At 31.1% G+C, this 23009-nt stretch overlaps 1 protein-coding gene across 3 annotated transcripts in view; it reads left to right on the plus strand.

Moving 5' to 3' along the window:
* The window catches only part of LOC140047181 (uncharacterized), a 56115-nt gene that overhangs the window by 27510 nt on the left and 5596 nt on the right, over positions 1–23009 (plus strand). For 2 of the 3 annotated variants that reach the window (XM_072092039.1, XM_072092041.1), the window contains 15 exons: positions 558–692; positions 2376–2543; positions 7334–7466; positions 7719–7786; positions 8618–8738; positions 9061–9129; positions 13816–13920; positions 15595–15732; positions 16336–16460; positions 16764–16974; positions 17223–17402; positions 18243–18456; positions 20271–20362; positions 20646–20743; positions 21708–21819. In XM_072092039.1, the coding sequence (XP_071948140.1) occupies positions 558–692; positions 2376–2543; positions 7334–7466; positions 7719–7786; positions 8618–8738; positions 9061–9129; positions 13816–13920; positions 15595–15732; positions 16336–16460; positions 16764–16974; positions 17223–17402; positions 18243–18456; positions 20271–20362; positions 20646–20743; positions 21708–21819 (1969 nt within the window). The remainder of the gene's footprint in view (positions 1–557; positions 693–2375; positions 2544–7333; positions 7467–7718; positions 7787–8617; positions 8739–9060; positions 9130–13815; positions 13921–15594; positions 15733–16335; positions 16461–16763; positions 16975–17222; positions 17403–18242; positions 18457–20270; positions 20363–20645; positions 20744–21707; positions 21820–23009) is intronic. The other variant, XM_072092040.1, reaches the window with a different exon arrangement.

A 23009-nucleotide genomic window follows, 5' to 3' on the forward strand; every position in this document is an offset into this window, starting at 1 on the left:
CATTTCATCATCATTATCATCATCAACATCATTTTAATTATTATCATCATCAACATTATCATCATCATTATCATCTTTATTATCAACATTATAATCATTATTTTCATTATCATTTCATGTGTACATACCGTATGTTATGTTATTATAAAGTACTCTTCTTCATCATTTTTTATTTTGTTGTCTTCTGTGTGTGCCCACCCTTTGGATCCATCTTATTTCTTACTGGTTCCTTTCCTTAAAGGTCAATATTAAACATTATTAAATTACCTACTCTGTATGCAGCACCAAAAGACCTACTGAGACAACTGCATCTGTATAATAAAATTATCGACCAGTTGAATAAAAATTGACAAAATCCTGTATATATGTTGGGCTGTTTTTCAACACCATTGAGATATTGAATTTTGATTATTAGACTATTATGTGTGCATTATATTGCCTTTGAAAATAAAAAATCTATGAGAAGTTTTAACACAAATAAAATCACCTTTTTAAAATGATCTTACAAAGTTGACGTAGATTTTTTTATTGTTTGTGCATATGTTTCATTTTCGTAGGATTACGAGAAAAGAATTGAGCAAGATACGGGACCGTGAATCAGCGTATAAACAAATGTGTCAACAACGAGAGAAATACATAATGTCGTTAGATGAACAGTTATCAAGGTACCACGAAGAGGATATGCAGCATGTGTAAGCATTTCAAACTAACACTTTAACCTTTGACATGTATTTAACCTTTGACATGCATTGTATGTTCTAAAAACTCAAATCAAATAACGTTTATATTGTAGTGTTTATTCAATTTCATCTGTTATTGGAGAAAGCTGTAGTGAGAGGTTAAAAACAGAAAACGATGTTTTAAATATAAAGTATAACATAAATGTTTCCATCCCAGGGAAATGAGGAGTGCGAGAGAACATTTTTAAACTCTAATCTGTTGCACATCTTTTGGTACTTAGCACACAAAATAAAGGAAAGTCTGAAATTACATTATTAGCCAATTCTTTAATTAGGAAACGTGTTTGTAACTGTAAAAATAATGTTTTTACAATCACACATCAACATGAACTACAAACCGTCTTCATCTTTATCTCTTTATTGTACACTGTCTGGGTTTTTTTTTTGTCTGCTTCTGAAAGATAAAAGCATTGTTTGCTTGTTTAAATCATAGAGATATTATAGTGAACACTATAATATCTCTATGTTTAAATATACAGTTTGATTAAATTATCTAAGTTGAACAAATTTATATTGCCAGATATAATAATATCACTGTCTGTTCAAAATTATAACAAATAATTATCATATTATGTTTTATATTTGTTGCATATTTAATGAACATTTTTACCTTGACAGAGGTATATATAAAGAAGAAAAATTAATTGAATAAATTATATAAATAACTTTGTGCCAGCGTGCAGCAGGCATTCGAATGTGAAGTAGTATTGATATTTGTAATTATTAATTACTGAATGAATTATTTTTCTTGAAAGCTCTGTCTACACTATCAAACTAGTTTGACAAAAAAGGTGTGATATTCTCAAATATGGTAGTGATATGATCATCATATCCATATATGGGCACATCACATTTTTTGTCACATAAAGTTTGATTGAGTGTGGAAAGATCTTTAGCATGAAGTGTTTTCAGCATAATAAGTTCTTCTAAATGCAAGCATAATTTTATGCATAAATCTTCCATAATATCTGCGATTCCACATCTACTTACCTGGATAAGTCTGACATTGGCTTTATTTCTCTCAAGAGAATCACCATGATATGAAAAGAAATGTCATGGTGTTTATAACTGTAGGGATATTAGACTGCTCCATTTCGTCACAGGGGATCATAATGATGTTTGAAATCATAAAAATAAAGCCAGTATTGTGTTTTTCCAAGTAAGTGTGCCTTTAAGAAAATATCTTCTCATGGTTGAGTGCATTTAGAGGAGAAATATGGTATACAAATAATGAATGTTTATGAGTGTAATGGTACAAATAATGGCATGAGGTGAATAATGAAAGGAAAAGATTTTTTTTTTAAAACACGAAAAAAAGTACTATTAATCGTTTAATAGTGCGTACTATTGCACGCCATGTGACCCAAAATCGTCCAATCAAATGACAGGAATTTATTTAGGTGTTATATAATTACTGTTATTAACAAGGTAGAATGTCATGCAAGTTTGTTTTGCCATGTCCCTTTAAATCTACACTGACCAATTTAATAAAAAATGTTTATGAATTTATTTCTGGTCTTATACTCCTTTAATCATTTTTAAAAACAGGTATTTAAAAATATTTTTACATTCAATTATTTCTTTACATTTGTTTAATGTTAAATAGTTTAAATTTACTTTTGGTAATTTGCATAGACATACAGGATCACCTGGAGGTAACCTGGAGGCAGCTAAGCAGCGAATACAAGACAGTGAAGACACCTGTAGAATGTACCAAGAGCAGAACATCTTCCTCAACAATGAAGTTCAGAAACAGTCGGCCTTGCGAAAGCTCGACAAAGAAAAAATTCACAAACAAAAAAGGTATTTTGTCGAATTATTTGTTATTATCGTAATAAATAAACAAATCTATTATTGTACACAAGATTCTGAACACACTATACCTCTAAATATATATATTTGTGAGAAAATGAAGTTAGCATATTATAATTATAAAACTATTAACAAAATAACTTCAAAAAGAAGTACCAGAGTAGTGGTAAAATCAGTTGCCTATTGTTTTATTCTGTGTAACTTATGTATGCTAAGTCTATGTCTACCTTAATTAGTCTACCTTTAATTAGTCAACCACAGTAAGATTTCATCAAAAATTCAAACACCGTTGTCATAATTACGAATGACACGTTACCCCGCCATTAATTTCACTTTCATGTGCGTGGGCTTAGGCAGGCTTTTGTTGTGACTAGTACTCAGGTGTTCAGCCGTGGAAGTCGTTGCTGCCAGCAAGGATATACTTAGCCTAGCCGATCTTGTCAACTCATTTGACTGTTTCCTAGTGTACTAGTGTAATTAGGTACTTCCTTTGCTGGCTACACTGTGGAACAGCTCTCACCACCCTTGTCTCATTGTATTATGCTTAACTTAAAAGTAACACCAAGGTGATCAACTAAAGTGTGTACAACTTTGCGGTTTAATTATTCCTAATCGTTAGAAGTAATTATAATCACAAATGTTGTAAAATGAAAAGAATATTAATTAAATAAAATACAATACAATTATGTAAATATGAAATAAACTGATAGGCATGCTATTCAATATAACCATGATTTTTATAATATAATTAAATTTACTCAGTATACCTTCAGCTCTGTCACTATCAAACTAGTTCAACAAAAAAGTGTGAAGCGCCCAAATATGGTAGTGATATGCCCAAATATGGTAGTGATATGCCCAAATGTGGTAGTGATATTCCCAAATAATAGTAGTGATATGACATCATGTCTATATATGGGCACATCACATTTTTTTGGCACATAAAGTTTGATAGTGAAGACAAGGCTTTCCACAAAAAATATTTAAAAGTAAGTTTTGATGACAATTTCTTTATCAGTTGAATCAATGAAATCTTAAATGTATTCATTGCGTGCACGTTGATGCGGTATTGCTAATTGTTTTCACTTTACGATATTGCCAATGACATACTGTAGAGGTCACAGTATTTGATTGACCTTATAACACATAATGTATCTTTATAGACACCCTTAGGAGTTTAAACTATTTACACTAATTTGCATAGTTCGTACCAGGGACCTTATCGCATCAAATTAATTTGCGTTGATGTTAAGTTCGTACCTGTGGAACACCTTTCATATCAAATTAATTTTAAAAACGGCACAATATCAAAACTTATTACGCAATGGGACTTTTTTAGCCTCAAATTATCAAGATTTGTTGTATTGGTAACCTTGACATTTTGTTAACGATGTATTTATGTCTTTATCGTTCATTATCTAATGAAAAACTTATTAAAAACAGGAAAACTATTTACTGACATAAATAAACTACTGTTTAGTAAAATTAATTTGATTGTAATTTATTTGGAAAATTATTACTGATAACATAAAAGACATAGATTTCCTTATTTTTAAATGGATGGCCTATTTTTAAGAGTAAGATGTCTGCATATCAAGCAGAGGATATTGGTTTCAAATCTTGGTTTGGGCGGCTATAATCTCAAAGATGTCCCCCATATTAATCGTTTAATAATTAATGGATTTCCGGTATGTCACCAGGCTGTTTGGTGTTTCTCTTTGCCTGTCAATTTATATAGCTTATTAGGTTATATGCATTATCTTATTGATTTTGTCAGGAATCTTTATTTATTTATTTATTCATTCTTTCCTTAGCACTATTTTGTCTGTCAATTATTTTGAGATCAATTTTATCTAGCTACGTCAATTTTTCAGAGTATATTCCTTATGGCCAGGAATCGATGTGGTTATCTTTTCACGGTGCGCAATAAAAAATTATGTGGTCTATGCACGATTTAACGAAATCACATTTGGAATCATATCTTCACAAGCATGTATCATAATTTAACCAAATTTGATACTCATAAATTTTAGGTCATATTTCATTATATGGCAATACAGTTACGTTCGTAGTGCATATATCGCGAGCGGTGTTGTTTGCAAGAAATATTTATTGTTACATTATGTTTTAACTGAATGTTTCAATGTTTTTTATAATATTGAAAAGATCACCTCTATAAAAAAAATCTTATTGTTTTACTTTCATAGCTTAACAGTAATCATTACATAAATTTCAAATTAAATCTGAAAATGAAATCACTAACTAATATCTCTGTACTATCTACCCTTCCGATTCAAAATAAATGAGAACAAGTTTAGGTCATTAATTAAGAATGTAATTGATAGTATCCAGCTTGTGTTGGCAGATGCTCACCTACGCTCACAGCAGTATAGCACACTTCCAGGGCGTGGCGTGTCTTTAAACTACGTAGATAATTAGGCAGATAATAAGAGGACTTCCACTAGGAAATATTAACAGTTTTTAAAAAGGATAAAAGTAAACAAGATTTCAACTAAATGCTTTATTTTTTTTTATACAGCCATACCTACCCTATCAATAAATATATTGTACATTATATGACAGAATTTATTCTTTAATTAATAATGAACTACCCAGTCGTGTGTCCTAAATTAGCCTAATTTAGAGGGTGGGACTATACTCTAACATAGGATTGTATTTGGTTATATACCTTATATCCTCGGGTATAATCCCATTTTAACTCTAATCTCATCCCCTACTTTATGTCTGATTTCACACGCAGGCATATCCCTGGGTATAGTTCCAGTTTTGATTTTTGGTCTGGATACCCGGGCCTCTCTCTAGCCACCCCAAATTCGGCCCAATTCTGTGTTCTAGTGTGGGTGATATTATACCAGATGATATGGTACTGTGAAAGTATTTATGATTTTAACAGCAACAAGAAATACAGTACATTAATAATGATTACAGCACCTTGCAACACACACTACAGTAAGGTTGCATTTAATTAAACAAAAAGAAACTCCCAATCTGCTAATTATTATAACCCACCTTATAAGGAAATGCTGTTTGCTAATTTAGATTTATGATTTATAGTAACCAGTCTGTCAGACTTGAGTTTCTGTTTAAAGTCAAGTTTATCTAATTAGAATTAAATGAATTTGCATAATCTAGAGATATTTTAGCATAACATACAGTTGTACAATTTGTACAGTATGAATGATTGTTCCAATGGAACTCTTCTTTTTTCTTCTTCTTTTGTTTTGTGTAAAGTCATTAGGTTAATAGTGCTATGCCAGAAAACATAAATCATGCTAAAGTGTAAAATGTTTGTAGACAAAACTGATCCATATTGAAGAATAAAGGTTCTAACATTCAATAGTATAGAAATGATAGCAATGTTAATGCCAAATTCCCAGCACTGACTGTTGCTGGGAATGTTACAATCTAAGAACCACAAAGGAATAATGTTTGTCAGTTTCAAAATGACTGCCTCTATATTCACTACTTTCATTTCTAGATAAATTTCATTGATATTTTTTTTTAAGAACACATTTTCGAAGAACTTTATTATAATAAATAGGCCTACTAAAATTTTTCCTAAAAATGGTAACATTAAAACTGATTTATTCATTTGTATACAATGTGCAAATAATTAAATAATAATAATAAGTATAAATACAAATACAGAAATCAAGAAAGCTATAAGATTGTACATAGATCAGGTGACGGACTTATTTCAGTTTCTATGTCATCCCTCGACCAAATGATACGTTTCTTATTTGTATACATTTTGATTTTGGCCAAAATAAATGTTGAATTGAATTGAATTAATATAAAATTAAAACAAATCCTGTCTACCAATTTAGATTTTGTTTGATTTGGAAGGTTAAAGCATTAGATCCCCACTAAATACCAAAAATTACCAAAGTGTAGATTATACAAAACAGGATTTAATGAGAATATTAAATTGCATTTTCATTTACAAAATCAAACTTTTATAGCTATTTTGGCATAAAAAATGTATTTAGGAGAACCCCACAGAACTTTTAAATATATTTCCTATCCATTGACCATGGGGGAATTTTAACATAGTAGTGAGTTTAATCTATCTACAATGTATGTCATCATTGACTCATTTGCAGAGTATGCATGCAATTTGTTTACTACTTAACCAATTACTAGATGGAAATAATTATTAATGTGTTTGTCTATAACATTCAGGAATTTGACAGCGTGCCTAGGTCATTGGTGATCCATATTGCCACCAGCCATCACTATCTATACACTATCTGTATGGTTAATCATAGGCTTTTATATACCGGTTAAACCAAATATCATCCAAATCATCATTCCTATTTTTAAAACATAGAGAAACTCCAAATCGTTACACTGGAAATTGATTTATTAATTTTTTAATGGCAAAAATGAAGATGTCTGTGAAAATAGGAAAAAGCTGCAACAAAGGTAGCATGAGTATTCAATTCAATTCAATTTCTTTTTTATTTTTTTTTTGGAAATATTTCATCCATATCAAAAAAGGTACAAATAGAAAGATAAAAAAAAATTGCAAACTCTAAACTATAAATATGTGGTATTGAAAGCAGAGGTACATAAAATATGAGGCCAAAAAGTCCTCTGACACACTATTTATTATTAAACTATTGTATTTCTGGTATATTGGTTAGTATTGGTCAATATTCACTTCTGATTTTACTCACAAAAAGAGTTATGTATAAAATCTCATAACTTTTTTTCTATATATTTATTCTGTCACTTGAGAATGTTTTTTTTTTCTGTAGGTGTATTCAATCACTTGAAACCGAATTATTACAAACCAAGATTGACTTTGTTTGTATGCTGCGAGACAGTTTGGTGGTGACGTCGTTTGATACGAAAGATAAAGCACAAATTAGATTGCATCAGGAAAGCCAGGTATTGAAACATTGAATTAAAAAAAAAAATATTTAAAAAGTCCAAGCTTGTTTTGTTTGTCTTGAAATTAAAAACTTCTTCAATATTAGAATATCTTCCGTTATTTGGATTGAGTACTATTCTGATGACACCCCCACCGCCTCTCAATATTAATTATTAAAGGGTACTTTGTTTGGTTCCGAAGGTGTCCTTTTAATATTTATTTAATCCAATTTAATTTGTTTAATTTTTTTTTTAATTGTGTTATTTTAGAAATGGAAACGGTTTCAACAAGTGTATAGAGAAGCCAAAGGGTCATGTGATGAGTTAATTGATTTTAAGTAAGTTAATAATTTGTTTTAAATATAAATGTTAAGTACACAATTAAGTCTCATGTCTACTGGTTGTCTTAAGTCCTAACTAATCTTTTCCTAACAGCGTCAACTTAAGTGCATCCCTTGCCAATTATACTATTACTTTAATAAAATGTTCTTTTTTTTGTTTCTTTTTCTGATGATCTAAATTAACTTTTGATACATTTTTTTGGGTCATTATAGTTCAATTTAAATTGCAATGTATTTGTGCCGTTGTGTCGGCCAAATTTACCCTAGAAATCCAGGGAACGTTACGGCGATAAGATCTTTAAGGAATCTTAGAATATTTAAATAGAAATAGGAATTTAAGAAACTTTATAAAAACTATGTGAATACTTTTGAAGATGAGAACATTTGTGACAGTGATAGATGTGACCTTAATCATAGTTAACTTATTTGAAATCTGTTTATAATCTAAAAAAATCAAAACTATAAAGTAAAACAGCCTGAAACGATTTTCGAGGCTTTTTGAGAAATATCAGTGCTACACAAGAAATATACTTATGAAATGTACATTGAAAAGGCTAACAACTTAAGCAGATCCAAGTCACCCATCATAGATTTGGAAAGTACAGTTGTAAAGTAACAGTAATGTGCAACACAATGTATGAGTACTACTAAGAAATTAATTGGGTTTTTTGTTCTCATTTGTGGCGTAAACACCCATTTTATTTACAATAATATCATCATAGTCATGTCATCACCATAAAAAAAAAATATTTTTGTTATTTTCTAATGTTTTTTATCAATAAAATCACACAAAAAAAAATTATTTTGATAACGTTTCTGTTTTCTTAGGACGATGATGCAAGATGGTTTTGTTGATAGTTATGGTTTTGTTAATTACCCAGACAACCAGCCAATACTAGTGCAACAGTTGTGCAATAAGATCTGTACACAGTTCAAATCACAGATCAAGGTGACTTTTAAATTTCTCAATAACTACACAACTAAAAAAGGTACAGATCCCCCCACAAAGGTTCAAATGTGAAGTTTCAAAAGTGAAATTTTAAGAAGGGTTAAGGAACCTGACACTCTGGGGTTTTTACAATGAATTTCATCATAAAACAATTATTTATTTCAAGAAGTATGAAGGTGTTGCCCGGGCAACTAGGAAAACACCCTGTTTCCACTCTCTCTACCACTTCCCCCACCCTCACTGTTTAATTAGATATTTGTTGGTTTGAAAGATTCAAAATTTAACATAAACAAACTAATTACCGTTTGTATTCAATTTACAGGAGGAAAGGCAAGTCTTACTACAGTGGCAAAAATACTTTGAAGCCCATTCCAATCAAATTATTGTGACGGTAAGTTTACATAGAAAGCCTAAATTGAGTTCCAGTTAAGCTTGAGGGCGGCGATATACCTTTACCTTTAGTAATGGCGACATATTTTACTAGACAAACCCGTGTGTTTTTAAAGCAAAAGTAACCTAGCGAAAAGGGTATTGCTACTCATTTTATAGTCTCATTCATATATATAGAGTACACCGAAAGAGTTAATCTTGTGTAGCAGTATTTTTGGTAATTAAAAGCAAGTTATTAAAAAAGTAAGTTAAGGAGTACGTAATACAAACCATATGGTGTTACCTGACAACAATTGGTGATAAAAAAAAACAACTTATTTTAGACTCGCACGTTTTTAGATAATTAGTGAGTAAAGAAGTTAAATGTCACAGATGTATACAAATATAAAAAAAGGCCAAAGGTTGCATGAATGTCAAAGGTCATTTTTTTCACAAAAGCAAATGAAAGAAATGTTGGGATATGCTGTTTTACTAATGCTTCATTACTTCCCAAAAGGATATACCCTTAGGATATTTTTTATTCGTTCAATTGATTGTGTCTTTGACATTCAGTGCTCTAACAGCGGCCAAAAGAAACTGTTGGGAACCTATTTGTACAAGAGAGGCTGGAATGGTAACATCTAACATAATGTCAGTATTCTGTAGGTTGATCTTTGACATGATTGGATTTGTTGAGATTTTCCGAACAATCCTATCAAAATAGTAGATAAATAAAGATTCAGCTAATATTGTTTATTGTTTAATAATAATAATAATAATGATATTTTAATAATATCCTAGATTTATCTCTAAGCACTGTACATATTATTACCCTGGTCATTTGTGGTTCCAGCACGTGTGGAAACATACTCCCATAATGCAGCTAGTAATCAGCAGCAAAGTTGTGTCTTGACCTTATAACCCATGTGTATACCACCCTCTGTGCCTTGTTTAAATCTCTATCTACACTATCAAAAAAAAAACAAAAAAAATGTGAAAATGTGTCATGTGCCCAAATATGTAGTGATATTCCCAAACATGGAAGTGATATGACATGTCCATATATGGCCACATAACATACATAAAGTTTGATAGCGTAGACAGAGCTTTATACACAGTATTCCTTTTGTACATTTGTCAACCAATAGTGAACATCATTCAATATCTCAATACCAAAAGTATTAAAAGTCATAAATTGCAGTTTCTGTAAAATAATTATAGTTTTACATTATATTTTAATGAACACTAAATAAATGTGACAGCTATGTATTCGTTACTTGAATGTTTAACTGAACTACTTCCTCAAGTCCAGTCTCTGTGGCATTTTGATTGCATTCAATCGTCAGTTTATTGATAGATTTGAGACACATTACTACCCATGCTCCTTTCTGCTATTACACTAGTTTACTTATATTATGCAGTAAAAAAAATAACTAGTTTTTCACAATTTTGATATTTCTTAAAATTAAATTTACATAATAATAATAATAATTTATTTGGAAGCTACACTTCTTGAATGAAGGTGCATCCAGATTAAGTGAAATAAAAGTTAGAGAAAAAAAAATGATTTAACAATAGGCCTAGGCCTATTTACAAGGAAACTAAACTGAATTATTTTCTAAATATAAAAAATAACATTTTTAAGTAATACAGGATTTAAAAGCATTTACATTGTTGATTTCCTATCTCTTTTTCCGTGCCTGTTTGGTGAAACATTTACAAAATCTAAGACATGATTAATAGTTTAAATTTAACATGAAAAAAACGTTTACTAATAATAATATAACGTGAACGGAGACTTTGAGCCTGACATTAAAATAAAAACTCATACTAGTTTGTATCATTTGAGCATCCGATTTTGATAATGAGGCTCTACTACATTAATAATGTTATACATTTAAAATGTTATTTATACAGTATGTACTGTACATCGTTTTCATGTTTTACCATTCTCTTTTGTATGTTTTCCACGATACATACATGACTAATGTTATACATTTAAAATGTTATTTATATGTACTACTACTATACATCGTTTCCATGTTCTACTATTCTCTCTTACACATTTTCTACGATACATACATGACTAATGTTATATATTCAAAATGTTAATATTGATATGTACTATACATCGTTTCAATGTTCTACTATTCTCTCTTACACGTTTTCTACGATACATACATGACTAATGTTATACATTCAAAATGTTAATATTGATATGTACTATACATCGTTTCAATGTTCTACTATTCTCTCTTACACGTTTTCCACGATACATACATGACTAATGTTATACATTCAAAATGTTATTGATATGTACTATACATCGTTTCAATGTTCTACTATTCTCTCTTACACGTTTTCTACGATACATACATGACTAATGTTATACATTCAAAATGTTATTTATATGTACTATACATCGTTTCAATGTTCTACTATTCTCTCTTACACGTTTTCCACGATACATACATGACTGATGTTATACATTAAAATGTTATTTATATGTACTATACATCGTTTCAATGTTCTACTATTCTCTCTTACACGTTTTCTACGATACATACATGACTGATGTTATACATTCAAAATGTTAATATTTATATGTACTATACATCGTTTTCATGTTCTACTATTCTCTCTTACACATTTTCCACGATACATACATGACTGATGTTATACATTTAAAATGTTATTTATATGTACTATACATCGTTACCATGTTCTACTATTCTCTCTTACACGTTTTCCACAATATATACATGATTAATATTGTGGACAACATTATGCTGCCTTCTCTGATGTCTTAATGTAGTTATTTTTATGTATGAACACAATTTGATTACAAGAGTGTGAGAATGCGATTACATTAATGTTTGCAGGCACTCAAGCAGATCTTGTTGTTCACACCCTGATGTGGAAGTGCGCTTTGAAGTCTAAATTACCTTCATATGTTGCTAACTCGCTGCGGTTAACAAGCAGTTTTTTCATTGATTGTGTTGAGAGAATCTTTGTAAAATATTACTACCTTCTGCTATTAATGAATAGTAAGCATGTGAAAGTATATACTGTATACGACTCAGGGTTTCTGGTGGCCTGGGTATAAAAAGTAGGGGGTTGGGGATTAAACTTGATTTGTATTCACAGTGGATTTACCAATGGTGTGTGTCTGAATTTAGTCTAAATTAGTGGGTGAGATTATACACAATCAAGCCGGGACTCAAGCATGAGATTATACTATTATATTATAATATGTTATTGTTGTAATAATTTCTTTTATTTATTTCTCTAGACACTTTATCAAAATTAATATTAATATATATTATATAATTTGTATTTTAACTTAGAAAGAAGTCAAAATAATTTAGATTCAACTCAATTTTACTTTATGTCTTTTCCTTTTAGAAACACGTAAACACAAACCTAAATCTCTGTCTCCACTATCAAACTAGTGTGACAAAAAAGTGTCATGTGCCCAAATATGGTAGTGATATGCTTAAATATGGTAGTGATATGACATCATGTCCATATATGGGAACATCATATTTGTTGTCACATAAAATTTGATAGTGTAAACAGAGCTTTACACAGTACTTCAATTCAATTCAATTCAATTAAAACTTTATTATCCCCATGGGGAAACTCTGTTGGCCTTTTCAAAAGTACAGTACATAAAATATAAAATACGATAAAAAAAGCCATACAAAATATACATATAAAATCCTAAAAATTCGATTTAAAATACTACAAAAAATAAAACTAGCGCATAAAATACGATTATACGATTATATAATGAATGATATTATCATTCATTATATAATCGTATAGCGGCAGGTACGAATGAATTGCCATATCTATTTGTTTTAATTTTTCTTTGAAGGAGTCTGTCACAACGTTGACTTTTGTTAAATTTATAGTGCAGAGGATGAGCGTGGTCTTTTAAAATAATTTTCAATTTTTTAATTACTAATTCTTTATATAAAACTTCAGGTTGAATTTGTTCAGAGCCTACTATTCTACTGCCTTGTTTAACTATTTTATTAAGTAAAAGTCTATCTTTAAAACGTGAATTACCATAATAACATATTAGGCAAAAACTAAGTACACTGTTTAAGATAGAAGTATAAAAAAGTTGTAAAATAGTACGGTCAATCTTAAAAGAGTTTAATTTGCGTAGAAAGAAGAGACGTTTTTGTAATTTATTGTATATGCACCTACTATTTGCATCAAATTTAAGTTTATTATCAATTTCAACCCCTAAATATTTGTAAGTTTTAACTTCCGGAATGGTCTCACCATTGATTTTGATCTTGGGAAGGTAGTTTATCTTCTTCCGAAAATCAAAAACCATCTCTTTAGTTTTATTTATATTTAGATCTAAAAAATTATCTTTACACCATTTGTGAAAAATATTAATACTGTCTAAGAAGCCTGTCACTGAATCATCTTTTGAATCCAGATAACCAATCAGAGCAGTGTCGTCTGCATATTTAATAATCTCAGTTTTTGTATTATTTGACTTACAATCATTTGTGTATATTGTATACAATAAAGGTGATAACACACAACCTTGTGGAACACCCGTGTTAACTTTCAACAACGAGGACAACGTGTGATTAAGCTTAACACGCTGTTCTTTAAAGTTGAAATAAGTTTGAAAGCAAATTTACTAATTGCTGAATTTAATATTGTTTCTTTTTTATTGTAGGATGAGTTGAGAAGTCTTGTTAGACGAGGAATTCCTTCAGAAATTCGCAGTGATGTATGGACTAAGTTGGTACTTAACAGAGTTAGACAAGTGCAACAAGAAAAGGTACAAAGACCTCTATCAAACAAATTGAATATGTCTAATAATCCATTTAAAGAGACGTATCAAATGTTAAACATACCCCCTGAGGATACTAGGGGTGCTCGAATGTCCCTGCTTTTCATCAAATTTAATTTTATTCTTATAATTGCTGGCCGGAGCATGATCTTTCACAGATAGGGTTCGTAGGGTGCATGTTCATTAGTCATGTGACGTCTGCACTGGCATCGAACCTGGTACTTATAAATGCAAACCGATTTGCACTTAAATTTGTCTCTGCGGACAATTTGAAATTAATTTAATTTACGAGAACATTAAACCAACCGGGACCGAAATTCTGATCAAAATGTCGTAACGAAAGATAACAAGATGTAGTAATTTGTTCGCTTAATTAATGAGGAATTTGACATACCCACTCATACCCCTCTAATAGGTCCAAGCACTTGTTTCTTTAAGTAGACGTTATTATTCACTTAAGTTCATGTCTTGTTGCTAATTTGACACGGTCCTTGTGCTCGTTTCTATAATCCTATTACATAAAGCACATAATCTGTATATGTTTCAATGTATGTTTTTATCAGACATTAAAACAGATTGAATTCCATTATGTATTAAGCTATGACAGGATACTGTAAATCAGAAACTATGTCCGAACTTTCAATCTCATCTCCTTTGTTGATACTTATGAATTTCATTTATAACAAAAAGATTTTAATAAACTAAAGCTCTGTCTACACTATCAAACTTTATGTGATGTGCCCATATATGGACATGATGATATCATATCACTATCATATTTGGGCATATCACTACCATATTTGGGCACATTACACTTCTTTTTCATACTAGTTTCATAGTGTAGACAGAGCTTTATTAACTTAAATTAAATGGTTATTTAAATTTTGGCAATTTAATTCCACTCTAAAGAAAATGTACGAAACATTTATAGGAGAAATTGTATTGAATAATACATGAAATGAAATGCATATGTAATCATACAACACGATACTTTATGACAGTTTTAAAAATAGTCTTACTTTTGTAGACTTGTATTTATATCATTCATGTTCAAGAAGGTTTATGTCAGTCAAAATTCATGTTTTTCCAAAGTTTAGATCTGTAGACACACTGTCTGGAATTATATTTAGTTTTTAGGTTATTGTCAAGTCTTATAATGAAGAACATAATAGTTATATTACCCTGTATTACTCATACTTGTCCAATTGTCCAAAAAAATAGAGTAAATTGTTGTCTGGTGTCTTATCACCCAATAATATATGCCAGTCATTGCTTAGTGCCAAACTAGGTGAAAAGAGTAAGATTTAAACACCCTTGCGGTCATAGGATCAGACGCTACCCTCTAATACTGACCTTTCCGCCAAGGCTTCATCTGTATAAATATCCAAAAAAAAATACTGAAAAGAAACAACAATGTACATGGCTATGGCTATTTTTATTTTTAGTACATCTTATTTATAGAGGGTGACCCTAAACAGTGTATGCTGACAATCAGGGGCCCTCATGATGAGTGACAGTGGCTTTGTGTATACTAGTACACTGGGGTAACCTCCTACTTGTCTCGAAAGATATACTAGGTTCTTTAAAGTGATCATGAGCTAGATGAAATTAGATATTTTAATGATATTCTGAATTTTCAGTTTTATTGTTATTTTTTCACAGGGTAGTGATTACTACATAAGTTTATGTAATCGCATTGATAATGCATCTGAAGTGGAAAAGTATCGTCGACAAATCAACTTAGATCTTCTAAGAACAATGCCTTTTAACATTCACTTTGAAAAGAAGAAATCTGATGGGGTAACTGATATACATATATATTATCTTTTTTAATATTTTTTACTTTTTCCTTAATGTTCAGTTCCGTCACTTGAACATAGACCACCCCTCATTAAAGATGGTATGAAATAACTAAATAAATAGAATTGTTGTCTATACTCTTAATATTTGTTTTATTGTGTAATACATATGCAATTCAGCCATGTGCTGCCATTTATGTACTTTTTAATGTGAATAAATATACCAAGATATAAAATAAAGTGGAGACATCTTGATAAAAATAAAATCTATACAAAAAAATGTCATACAAAACTGTGCATTAAAATAATAATTATAAAGGAGGCTCATTCACAACAAAATGTGTTCTTCCACGAAGCCGTATGAAAGAAATAAAACTACAATATCACAACAGAATACTTCATGGTAAACAAGAAATCACTAAAATGCCATCTGACAATACTGGCTCATTACAATATATTGAATAAAACTTTCATTTTTACTAATATTATTACTTTGTATACTTTATATATCATTTAAAGTTTTTTTTTTATCCCCCTTTCAGAGACTTTATTCAATAATATGTTATTTTGAATATTCACTTGTATGCAAATTGTTTTCATGTAGATTTGTCGTTTAGAGGAAGTATTAAAGGCGTTTTGCATTCATAATCCGTCCGTTGGTTACTGTCAAGGAATGAACTTCATCACGTCAGTTAGTCTACTCTTCATGGATGAGGAAACAGCATTCTGGTAAGCAGAGACTAATACCCTTTTGCAATGTCTGGCAAAACAAAGTTTACACCCTGTACCTGTGTGTGTGTGAAAACTGCAGAATAAAGAAATAAAAGACCAGCACTTTTCTTCAATTTTATTCAACTTTATTATCCACGAAGGCCCAGATTAACTTATGGTTGTTCTTCCATGCAAAATACAATTTTTATCAATTTTTAAATATAATACACAAGAGAAGTATGTATTAACATAAGAAAAGTAAAGTGATTTTTATGGACTTTTCTTGTTCACAGTCATAATAAATTTAATGTTTAATTACAGGAGTCTTGTTGCAATTGTAGAGCATTGTTTTCCTCCTAATTACTTTGACATCAGTTTAATCGGAGCGCAAGCTGATCAAAGCGTGCTCAAAGAGTTGCTTCAGATCAAGTTACCACGACTACATGCTCATCTTGAAGATATTGGCATTGAGATGTGTTCATTCACTCTCAACTGGTTTCTTGGTGTGTTCTATGACATTGTACCATTTGAGGTAAGCCTTAAGCTCTGTCTACTCTATCAAACTTTATGTGACAACAAAATGTGATGTGCCCATATATGGACAGGATGATGTGATATCACTACCATATTTGGGCATATCACAACTAATTTGATAGTGTAGACAGAGCTGTAGCCTAAAATTGATGTAGCAGTTATTGTAATTATTCTGAGCATATTGGCCACCTGCTGTCTTTCTGATGAATTAAAGCCAAATACATCATCTCATATTTTACCTTTTAGGTGATGCTTAGAGTGTGGGACTGTTTTCTTCTCGATGGTCTTGAGGCTCTCTTCCGTTTTGCTGTCGGTCTTCTACAAATGCACGAGATGTCGCTATTGGAGAAAGACGATACGCTGGCAATCATGAAGGACATGAGACATCTGGCAAAGGTTACCTACGATGCCGACACACTCATCAAGGTTTTTATGCAAATATTATACAAATTATTTATAAATATTATAGTATTTCTATAATGAAATTGTTTGGTGGAACATTAAATATAGATAACATGTAATACTGTTATAATAATAATAATTAATAAATATTTTAAATTGGACATTAGGCTGAGTGCTAATATGAACTTCATATTAAACCAAAGTAGGAAAGAAATGCAACTCTAAATAATGAATGTCATGACACAAAGATTAAAAGTGACATGATTCAATCTCAGTAGGTTTGGTGATTGACGGATAAAAAGTGTATGTAGAGAGTGACTGATACTTGGCAACACACAGAATAAATAAATTATCCAACTCTAGACAGTGTAAATGGAACATTTAGAAAGTATTCGTTCTTGTCTAAAAGAAAAAAGAAAAAAAAAAAACAAGCACTTTCCTTCAATTATATTCAACTTTATTTTACTACGGAGGTCCAGATTAACTTATGGTTGTTTTTCCCTGGGGGCGTGCACATACAAACTACAAACTGCAATGTTAACAATCTTTAAATATTATACACAGTATAATAAGAAAAAGTATATCCCACAATGCCCTACATATTATTTTTTAACGTTGAAGCTCTGTCACACTATCAAACTAGTTTGATAGTCATATGACATCATCATGTCCATATATGGGAACATCACATTTTTTTTGTCACACAAGGTTTGATAGTGTAGACAGAGCTTTAGATTTAAGGTAGAGCCACTTTTACACCAAATAACAATTATTGTAACTATGATTAGTTTTTTAATTGTTCATATACTATAAACCTATTATTATTATTGTTATTGTACTTTTAAGTATTTTTATTTGTTAAAGATTGCATACTCTGATTTGGAACCATTCCCAAGTATGAGTCTCATCAACGAAAAACAGAACCATCACATCAAGATTCTGCGTAACGTTTACGATCAACAACAGAGGGCGCGCGAAGAGTTTGACAGACAAGAAGGTCTTCAAAAAGAAAAACAAAAGGTCCGAGAAAATTGCAATAATGACCTTAAAATGGATTGCTGCGTTGAAAGCTCGCCAGGTGAGGATCACATGACCAACGGATCTGAGCATGAAGATGCCGAGCATGCTCAGAACAGTCCGTCTGATTAATTTCGTCCAATCACACTTTTTCTACTACAGTCCACCTTTCCCCATTTCTACCATATGTTCTATAGTAATGTAAATATTTAGCATCTACGTATAGTTAAACGTTGCGGCAAACAGACCTTAAAAACTTGTAGAATTTTGAGACTATCGAGAATTTGTTGTGTACAGAATCATTTAGTTTATCCTGCAGCAGCAGCAATAAGACTTTAGCTGGCCATGAATATTTGGATACTGCAGGCGCCATTGATTTCTTTTATTCAGTTGAAACAGGATTATGATTAACATGTGAGTGGAGTTGTACGTTTTCTTCTTCTTTTTTTTTTTGCTAACCACTGTTTTGTTGCTTTTCTGTGTGTGTCTGTGGCGTATGTAGAAAGCTAGAAAATGCTTGGTATTATATGGAAAGCTTTTTGAATTTAGAATAGAGATCATCAAACTTTGTAGTTAACAATGCTTCTCTTAGTTTCACCATGGTTGCAGCTTCACCATGGTTGCAACTTAATCATGGTTGTAGCTTCAACTTGGTTGTAGTTTTACTATGGTTCTACCTTTACCATAGTTGCAGCTTCACCATGGTTTGCAGATTTACCATGGTTGCAGATTTACCATGGTTTGCAGATTCACCATGTCTGCAACTTCACCATGGCTACAGCTTCACCATGGTTTCAGCTTCACCATGGTTTTAGCTTTACCATGGCTGCAGCTTCACCATGGCTGCAGCTTCACCATGGCTGCAGCTTTACCATGGTTGCAGATTTACCATGGCTGCAGCTTCACCATAGTTGAAGCAGAATAATATAATTCTTGATGTCTCACTGAAGCCTAAAAAAATAACATGCCTTCATATTATTAACACTGAAACCAAACATGATGTGAATATCTCACTGAAACTTTTACAACAAGATTTCTTCTGTGATTGGTGTCTTTCAATAGTTACTGTAGTACTTTTACTTATTTAAAAGAATGACGTACTGTATTTTAGCTACTAACATAAATTTTAAATTAATTCCATAAAATTTAATCATCATTGTTTGTTTTTTTTTTTAGTATATCTATCCTTGTTTATAATTTTGTCTAATGGAGCAGTGCACTTTAAATGAACATTTTTTTTTATTGTGTTTTGTGTAAATGTACCATGTGTCTTACAATTTGTTTATTTGTCTAATATTAATCAAATTAAAAAGTACAATGAATATGTACACTGCTACTAAATCTCATGGGCAGGCAGTAATGCAATTATTCCAAATAATTATTTATAACAAGCATGCTTATGAATTCTGGTTTTTAAATGCTGTACCTACTTCCCTGTGTTTCCCTGTGGTGTTTAGTAGGACTGTTAAATAGTTGATAACAATGTGACAGATTTTAAAATTATAGACCGTTTGTACCTTGTAAATTAATGTTTTTGGTGTTGGATGTGCTTTGCATTAATTGTGATTTGTGTAAAAGTATTCATATTGATATTTCAAATCATCTTAAAAGTTCATGATAATAAACTTATTCTGTTACTACTATTTATATAATTATTAAAATAACACTTAATGTATATCCTTGTCATTTGATTGAAGAATGGTATGGTCACATGATATTTAATGAATACTTTATTGTTCTGTTTCCACAAGTTTAACCTCAGTGAAAATATTTGTATCATTGCACTCATAAACATTCATTATTTGTATACTATTTAATATATGCATCACCTTCATTCTGTGCAATGTACTAATAACTTATAATTACTTTTGCTAGGTAAATTACTTGTATGTAGAGGCGATATCCGTGAGGCTTGGCTTGGCATTGTTGACGCTGAAAAATGTACAAAAGACACGCTTAATATTGTAGTAAGTTAAGCTCTGTTTATACTATCAAACAAAATGTGATGTGCCCATATATGGACATGATGATGTTATATCACTACCATATTTGGGCATATCACACTTTTTTTGTCAAACTAGTTTGATAGTATAGACAGAGTTAAGAGTCATTGTTTGTGTGGTGATGTACAACATGGTATTGAATGGACACAGCTCACCCCCAAAATCATCATCAGTGTTTATGATTGAAAAATCACTTTTTTAAAGATGTTTTAAAAGATGTTAATACTTGTTTTTTTTTTCATTGCAGTTGGATTCTCAAATTGTGTGTATGACCATGGCTGGTTCCGACATTGTGCTTTTAGGAACTTTATCGTGGTATCTGTATGCTTATAGTATAAGGTCCCAGTAAGTTTACTTTTTATTAAGAACCTTTTTTCTAAAATTTTCCTCTCTAGTCAATGAAAATAGATTTTAATTATGCCTTTGATTTTGATGCCTGTATAAAAGAGTGCAGTGGCGTAACGAAGAGCCTGGTTTAGGTTTTTAACCTTTTTCAACATAGTTTAATTCCTGTTTTCAGTGGCATACGTAAGCTCTGGTTCACCTGAGTTTAGCTATTGAGCGCTTATACTGTAGCCCCATAACAAAAAGTCTTAGTAGATATGGCTCTATATCTATTAGCCTTATAAGTTATCGCCTTAATAGAAATAGCTCTATTACCTATTAAGGTAAGTAGATTTTAGGCAGATTTTAGATAGGTCCTAATAGGTTTTACCTCATTAGCATAATTCAAAATCCCCACTAATAGTATTAGATAGATTTTTCACTATTTTTAATCTGTGAGTAACACAGTTGTGTACCTTGGGTATAGCTATTGTAAATTGTAGACAATAGATAAATGGCTACCAGCAATCTATTAATACACATAAACAAACTGATAATAGCCAGTAACTGTTAATAAACTATCTATTTTATACAATAGATAGATATGGACTAGCAGATAGCTATTAGAAATCTATGAGTATCATATCTATCAACTGTCTACTTATAATAGTTATACTAGGGCTACCAATAACCTATCAATAGACTGTTAACAAATAATTAATAGCCAGTAACTATTAATCAACTATCTATTTTATAGCTGGGAAGTAGTCATTCCATCGTTGACTCATTGAGTTAAAATCCTTAGTAGTCGAGATAAAAAGGTCTACTTAAAAACTATTAGGGCTACTAAAAATAGAGCTATTTCTACTTATGACTACTTAAATCTATTTTTCTTTTTGCTATGGGGCGGTAAGCCATTGGAGGAGTTCTTTATTACAAAAAGAAAATGTCATCTGTGTAATTCATCTATATCTTTGTTTTGTAGAGATGAGCTTTGGTGTTTAAGATTACATGACACTCCTCTTAGTTTAGCATTCCATGTAAAGAGTAGCAACCTGTATGCGGGGTTAGCCAATGGTACACTGGCAATTGTCGAGGTAAATATGCAATAGATTTGATACTATATATATATATATAGGCTTTAATGATTATTTTATTTAGGCACATTGCCAAGGACTATCAATAGGGAATTTTATTTGATGCCCTGATACAAGTGACAATCCATTCATAAGACAATCTAACGCCCGTATTCTTAAACCGGACTTTAGTCGTAGTTCGAAGTTCGACTTGGAAAAGTCGTAGTTCGAGCTATTACTTCAAATTCGATTAAAAAACGAAGTAGTCGAAGTTTGCAGTTTGACTTAATGAAGTTGAGCTTTTAGTCGAGTTGCACACGTCTGGGTAACAAAGGCTATACATTGGCCAATGACAAGAGAGTATTTGAGGAGCAGACGAAATTTTGCGCATTGATATCACTTTCCATTTCTTACAACACTTTTTACGCATCAGGACTATATACATGAAAAATAATTTTAATCGTTAATTATTAGAACAATATCAGTATTAATTTAACAGTGAAGTATATTTGATTAACAACAAATAAAATCTTTAAAATATATTTAGGAACCATGGCGGTACGGTAACTTTTATATTTTCTAGGCCCCCAACAAAGTATGATCGCCACGAACCACGCACTTCATAGCGTGACAAGAAAGCGCTAGGCCTCCTAAACATTCTATCGCGTGGTGAATTGCCGCATCTCCCATTGTCGCTATGGCGTGACGTAGCTCAAGTCGGACTTGCGCGAAGAAAATAATGTAATTTGTATACAGTTGTAAATAAAGATGATTTTCATTATTATAATTTATACCAATGTATATTTAATTAAGCTATATATATTTCATTCTTCAATATCTGGCCAATATAACAACTCAATGACTGTTACGTTTTTTATAAACATCGTTTAAAAACCATTTAGTCGACCATTTAGTCTGCCCCCTCCAGGACTAAAAAAATCAATCAAAATCCGTCTCGATTTAGTTGAGGTTGGCCGAATTAGTCGGTGATTTAGTTGAAGTTCGGTTTATGAATTAAAATGACGTCATTTTTTTAGTTTTAGCTCGAACTACGACTAAAGTCCGGTTTAAGAATACGGGCGTAAGACTTAAAAACTTTTAAGAAACAACACATGAACTTTGTTGGTTGGATTGCCTAGATCCTCCATAATAATTTGGGTTAGCAGGCGCGGATTTAGGCCCCGTAAAATTTAGCAGCCATGTCTTTTTCA

The sequence above is a fragment of the Antedon mediterranea genome, chromosome 4 (assembly GCF_964355755.1).
Source record: "Antedon mediterranea chromosome 4, ecAntMedi1.1, whole genome shotgun sequence".
NCBI lineage: Eukaryota > Metazoa > Echinodermata > Crinoidea > Comatulida > Antedonidae > Antedon > Antedon mediterranea.